The sequence below is a fragment of the Aotus nancymaae genome, unplaced genomic scaffold (assembly GCF_030222135.1).
Source record: "Aotus nancymaae isolate 86718 unplaced genomic scaffold, 86718_ANA_hifiasm-v0.15.2.pri h1tg000124l, whole genome shotgun sequence".
Classification (NCBI taxonomy): domain Eukaryota; kingdom Metazoa; phylum Chordata; class Mammalia; order Primates; family Aotidae; genus Aotus; species Aotus nancymaae.
In genome coordinates, this window is record NW_026988539.1 from 1,167,794 (window position 1) to 1,173,882 (window position 6,089).

The 6,089-nt window shown below is 62.3% G+C and overlaps 1 protein-coding gene across 1 annotated transcript; it reads left to right on the top strand.

The window, feature by feature from the left end:
* CUNH19orf25 (chromosome unknown C19orf25 homolog) lies at positions 1–3,476 on the top strand. The gene is made up of 3 exons (XM_012435797.3): positions 1–38; positions 296–427; positions 3,250–3,476. Exons 2-3 carry the CDS (start codon positions 298–300, stop codon positions 3,474–3,476), a joined length of 357 nt encoding a protein of 118 aa, XP_012291220.3. The 5' UTR covers positions 1–38; positions 296–297.
* The last annotated feature ends 2,613 nt before the right edge of the window (positions 3,477–6,089 follow it).

Here is a 6,089-nt window from a genome sequence, read left to right on the forward strand (position 1 = left end):
TTCCTCGCTGACGCCGGAGTCCCGGGGGCTGCGCCCAGGTGAGGAGAGGCCGGCGGCTGGGCTGACCGCTGGGAAACTGAGTCAGAGGTTGAGCCAGACCCTGAATCCTTGGCCACCGTATTGTTGGGCGGAGGGAGGGTCAGGGCCTGGGGCGAGGTCGGAGGGGCGGGACAGGGCGGGCTTCCCCAGGAGCGGGGCCGCGACAGGTGTGTAGGAGTTCGCTGGGCGGGAGGAGCGGTCCGGGCAAAGGCGGAGAGGTGGACGCCCCGGTCAGCGCTTCCTTCCCCGCCTGCAGAGATGGGCTCCAAGGCCAAGAAGCGCGTGCTGCTGCCCACCCGCCCAGCGCCCCCCACGGTGGAGCAGATCCTGGAGGACGTGCGGGGAGCGCCGGCAGAGGACCCCGTATTCACCGCCCTGGCCCTGGAAGGTAGGGGAGCCCAGTTCCGGGGAGAGGCGGACCTGAGACCCCGGCAGCAAGGGGGAGGGGAGAGAAGCCCTAACTCCTGGCCCTGCACGCCCTGGGCACCCCAGTGATGTGGGCACGGGCCCTGTCCTCTCCGAGCCTCCCTCTCCTCCTCTGTAGAGTGGGGCCCATTTTCAGAGGGTCCTTCAGACAGGGAGGAGGGCGGGCGCAGTGGCTGAGGCCTGTAAGCCCAGCACTTTGAGAGGATGAGGCGGGAGGATCGCTTGAGCCCAGGAGTTCGAGGCCAGCCTTGCCAACATGGTGAAACCCCCGTCTCTACTAAAAATGCAAAAAAAAAAAGAAAAAAACAAACATTAGCTGGGCATGGTGGCAGACGCCTGTAATCCCGGATACTCGGGAAACTGAGGCAGGAGAATAGCTTGAACCCAGGAGGCAGAGGTTGCAGTGAGCCAGGATCACGCCACTGCACTCCAGCCCTTCCGACAGTGCAAGACTACGTCTCAGAAACAGAAAAAAAAAAGAAAAAGAAAAAAAAACAAGGCCTGGCGTGGTGGCTCACACCTGTAATCCCTGAATTTTGGGAGTCTGAGGAGGGTGGATCACTTGAGGTCAGGAGTTTGACATCAGCCTGGCCAACATGGTGGAACCGTCTGATAAAAATACAGCATTTAGCCAGGAGTGGTGGCAGGTGCCTGTAATCCCAGCCACTCGGGGCTGAGGCAGGAGGAGCGCTTGAACCCGGTAGGGGGAGGTTGCAGTGAGCCGAGATCGTGCCACTGTACTCCAGCCTAGACCACAGAGTGAGACTCCGTTTCAAAATAAATAATTGAATGAATGAATGTAAAACAGGAGTGGTAAAGCAGGGACGGACAAACCCGGCTGCTACCTGTTTTCGAAAGGCCCAAGAGCCCTGAACGGACTTTTCATTTGTAAACGGGGGCAGGTGGAAAAAACCATTTCTGACACCTGAGAGAAGTATGGAACTCAGGCACGGCGGCTCACACCTGTAATCCCCAGCACTGTGGGAGGCCGAGGCGGGCGGATCATGAGGTCAGGAGTTCTAGACCAGCCTGACCGACATGGTGAAACCCCATCTCTATTAAAAATACAAAAATTAGCTGGGTGTGGTGGCTGTACCTGTAGTCCCAGCTTCTAAGGAGGCTGAGGCAGGAGAATCACTTGAACCTGGGAGGTGGAGGTTACAGTGAGCCGAGATCATGCCACTGCACTCCAGCCTGGGCAACAGAGCGAGACTCCATCTCTTTAAAAAAAAAAAAAAAAGAGTCGTGGATGATAGAAACTGAATTTCTATGGAAACGTTTTTAAGAAGTTAATGCTAGAAAATTCTGGGGCCAGGTGCAGTGACTCATGCTTGTAATCCTAGCACTTTGGGAGGCTGATGCAGGAGGATTGCTTGAGACCAGGAGTTCACAGCCAGCCCGGACAACATGGCGAAACCTGTCTCTACCAGAGATACACAAATTAGCTGGGTGTGGTGGCATGCACTCTGGTCTTAGCTACTCAGGAGGCTGAGGCGGGAGGATTGCTTATACCCAGAAGTTGGAGGCCAGCCTGAGTGACAGAGTGAGACCCTGTCTCTAAAAAAGAAAGAGGGGAAGTTTCAGTTGGTTTTTCCATTCAGGCATATTTTAAATGCCCAGGAGCCGCTTGCGGCTGGCGGCTGCGTGTGGCCAGCACAGGTGGGAGGTGTGCACATGATCTGGAACGTTCTGTCGCATGAGTTGGCTTTATTCCCTACATGCAGTGCGTCGTCTGAGGGTGCTGGAGCCCTGGTTTCAGCGTCATGGGCCCGGCTGTACAGGGGCTCGCAGAAGGTAGAGGGGCCTCGCGGCTGGCCTCCTTCATCCCTGTGCGCCATCGGGCCTTTCCCACCCCGTTCCTAAAGCAGGAGGTGACAGAGGTGATTGCATCGGCCCCGGCCTGTGCGGCACGTGCAGCGTTCGTCAGTGGGAGGCCAAGGGCTGGCCCAGAGCCCAGCGGACCCTGTCGCCTCTCTGCATGACCCCGAGTCTGTGCTGCTTCTGCCTCGCTGCAGTGGGCTTGCACGCTTTGGGGAGCAGGGTGCCTCATGTGGTTTCTCTATGTGTAAGAGTCAGCAGGGAGTGGGTGCCCCGCCTTCACCTTCGCCGGCCCCGCCTCCGCAGGTGTGGGTTCCGTGAGGCTGCAGGCCCTGCACAGGTTTTCAGAATGGAACACCGCCCACAGGACGGCCGCTGCTGGCCAGGCTTGCGCTCTGTGACCTGATCCCCCGGTCACATGCTTTGCTAAGGCGGGTAGCCTAGAGCTGGAAGCCTGGGCGCCCCCGTCAGAACCCTGGCCCCTCCTGCCACCCAGCTGCTGTGATTTGGGTTTTATTTATTTATTTTGAGACAAGGTCTCGTTGTCACCCAGGTTGGGGTGCGTGGCACGGTCGTAGCTCACTGCGGCCTCGACCTCCCAGGCTCAAGTGATCTCCGGCCTCTGTGCCTCCAGAGAAGTCAGGATTATAGGTGTGCGCTACCATGCCCGGTTAATTTTTGTATTTTGTATTTTTTGGTAGAGCTGGGGTCTCACTATGTTGCCCAGGCTGGTATCTAACTTCTGGGCTCAAGCGATCCTCCAGCCTCCACCTCCCAAAGTGCTGGGATTATACGGGAGAGCCACCACACCTGGCCGCTTCCGTCTTTTTAAAGACTCCGGCCAGCAGCCCGCTCAGGGAATGCGGGGACCCGTGTCCTTTGGGGGCCACAGTGAGGCGTACCCAGGGGGCTGCCCTCTGGGGTTCCCTGGTTAGCGGGTAGTGACGTTGCTGTGTCCCGTCCCAGACCCCCCAGTCCCCTTCAGGATGATGGAGGACATGGAGGCCCCGGGGGAGCAGCTGTACCGGCAGAGCCGGGCCTACGTGGCTGGCAACCAGCGGCTCCGGGAGGCGGGCGACGCGCTGAGGCAGAGGTGTGAGCAGCTGCGGCGAGCCGGCGAGGACCTGGAGCGAGAGGTCGCCCAGATGAAGCAGGCGGCGGTGCCGGGCGCCGAGGCTGCCTCTCGAGGCTGACGTGTCGGGTCCTGCGGGCCTGGGCAGTGCAGGAGGTGGCCCGTGCCCAGGCCTTCCCTGTGGGTCCGTCAGCCCCAGACTGGCGTTCACTGGGCCCCAGCTGGCGTGGGCAGCTGACACGGGCTCCCCTCCTGACGCTATGGCTGCGGTTCATCTGTTGTCCCATTCTTGCCCCAGTTGGTGGGACCCACCCAGCTCGCTGTGACCTGAGGGCCCACTGGGGTTCCTGACAGGCTGGGAACGTCACCGTCCTGCTGGCATTCTGCCCTTGGATTGTGGTGGCCGTGATCTGAGGTGAGGCCTCTGGGAACAGGCCCCTCCTCCTTCCTCCCCAGGGCAGGCACTCGCCTGTCCACTTCTGAGTCCGGGTGTTGGGACCAAGGTATTAACCGTGATTCCGTCCAGCGGGTGCCCACCCGGCGTCAGAGCAGCTCGAGGGCCAGCACCAGCCTGATTTCACTTCGGTTCCGGGCTCAGCCACGTACCACGTCAGCCTTCACGACCACCCTGGGCTGCTGGGGTCACTCAGAGCAGCAGTGCTCAGGCCTGGCCCGGCTCCCCGGCTCCCCAGCCCCTGCTGTTGCTGGCGCGGCTCAGTCACCGGCCAGGAGCCCAGGGAGCCCTGGGCCTCACAGCCACCCTGGTGGCTGGAGCGGGTCCTGGCCCTCCCAGGGGAAGGGGCGCTAGGGTGGCAGCCTTGCCAAGGGCTTTTCATCCTGCATGTCAACTGGAGTGGAAACCTGGACGAGGCGCCCCCGAGGCCGGCCCTGCACATAAACGCCTTCCTGTGTGTGGCTGAACGGCGCCTCTGTGAGCAGCTCCATCCCGGGGCCCCGGAAGCTGGGGAGGGACGCGTGCCGGTGACCCCGGGAACACTGCCCAGTACAGCTCTGCGCTGTGTGCAGGGACCGTCCGCCGGACCCAGAGACCTGGGGCTGCCTGGCCCTCTCCAGACCCAGAGCCAGCTTTGTTTCTGGAGCACAGAGGATGTGTCTTGTTCCCTAAAGGAAGGGGGCCTGCCACACACAGCCTGGGAGGCGCCTAACCCAGCCCGGGCCCTGGTGGCTTCCCACTGGTCCCTCCTGTGAGCTGCTTACCTGGCCAGGGGAGGTCCCGGTGGGGTCCCAGGGTGGAAGGTGGGCAGGGGAGCGGCTCCTGTCAGCCCTTCCTGCCTTGCAGCCCTGTGCTGCTGCCAGTCAAAGCCTGCCTTGTCCCCCGCTGGGCCAGGGCTGTGCTCCCTGAAAGTGGCTTTGATGTGGGGCCGTCCCTCCTCCCCCAGCCTGTGTACCCTTGGCTCCCTCCCAGCTGTTGCAGCTGCCGCAGCCCCTGGTGGCTCCTGGGTGCCCGCCACCCCACACTGGGCCCTGCTGTAATAACTGCCCACGTATGGGACCCAGGTGGGACCGCCTGGCTGGGGTGTGTGCACCCCTGGAGCCCAGCCTCCCTCGGGACCAGGGGGAGACTCCTGGCCTCACCCAGTGCCTCCCCTGCCCATCTGGGGGTGCCCCCAAGTAAACCCTGTGCTCGCAGGTTCTGCTTTCTGGCTCTGCTTCCAGGGACCTGACCCGGGGTGGGGTCTTCTCAGGGATTCTGGGGCAGCACGGAGACCGAGATGAACCCGCCCCGCCCCGCCCGCAGCCCATTTGAGGAACAGGAGTGATGGGGATGGGCAATTGAACAGCTCAGTTTATTAAAGGTGTGCGGGAGTCAGACAGCTGACTGGGCGTCATCCTTACGCTGGACAGATGGCTTTACATTTAGGGGAGGACAGGCTGTCACTATTTACACGTGTGTTTAATACTGCAGAGACCCGGCACAGAAACGGGGCGGCGGCTAGGGGACTCTGAGACAGACCGGGCGCGTCGTGGGGGCTGGGCTGGGGCAGCAGGTGGGGCGGGGTGAGGTAATGCTGTCAGAGCTCGGGCGGCCCATGCTGGTGGGCACGGCGTCCCGAGTTCAGCACCCACGTGTGGCGGTGTTGGGGGGCCAGTGGTGGTCACTGTCATCCTCAGGACGCCTCCGCCCTCCCTGTGTCCTGGCCCCGCAGCCTGACACCTTCCATTTCTTAGGACTGGCTCCGGGGTGTTGGGGGGCAGACGGACCCCTTGTCACCCTGGTGCAGGGAAGCCGGGTGGCAGGCAGGGGCCGCAGTGGAATGGAAGCCTTGAGGTGGGCGTCATTTGGGTCCTGCTCCCACCTGGACCCGATTGTCCGGAGACCGCTGGCTGCCTGTCCCCTCCTGGAGACAGCCAAGACCGGGCCTTGAGATGTGGCTGTGGCCCTGGAGGCAGGGGATGCAGAAGGCAGAAGTGAGCTCAGGACTTGGGGTGAGGGTGGGAGACGGGGCCTGCAGCCATGCTGCGTACCCTGCTGCTGGGCAGGGCGGGTCGGGTCCTCCGGCTCAGCCTTGGAGGCAGTAAGTGCCCGGGGCTGGCCAGAGGGGAGGCAGCACGGGCAGGGTCCAGCCAGACTCAAGTTCTGTGAGCACCAGGCGTCTCCCCCATCATCGCTGCCACCACGCCTGCCCAAGAGGTAGCTCTGGGAGTTCCCCATGGCCCACGTGGGGAAACAGGCACGGAGCTGGGAGAGCACCACCCAGGGTCTCACAGTGCG

What these genes read in the sequence shown, in the direction of transcription:
- CUNH19orf25 (XM_012435797.3), top strand. Translation starts at nt 298, where the DNA reads ATGGGCTCCAAGGCCAAGAAGCGCGTGCTGCTGCCCACCCGCCCAGCG. An exon ending in CACCGCCCTGGCCCTGGAAG is followed by an intron (nt 428 to 3,249) that starts GTAGGGGAGCCC and finishes GTCCCGTCCCAG; the next exon opens with ACCCCCCAGTCCCCTTCAGG.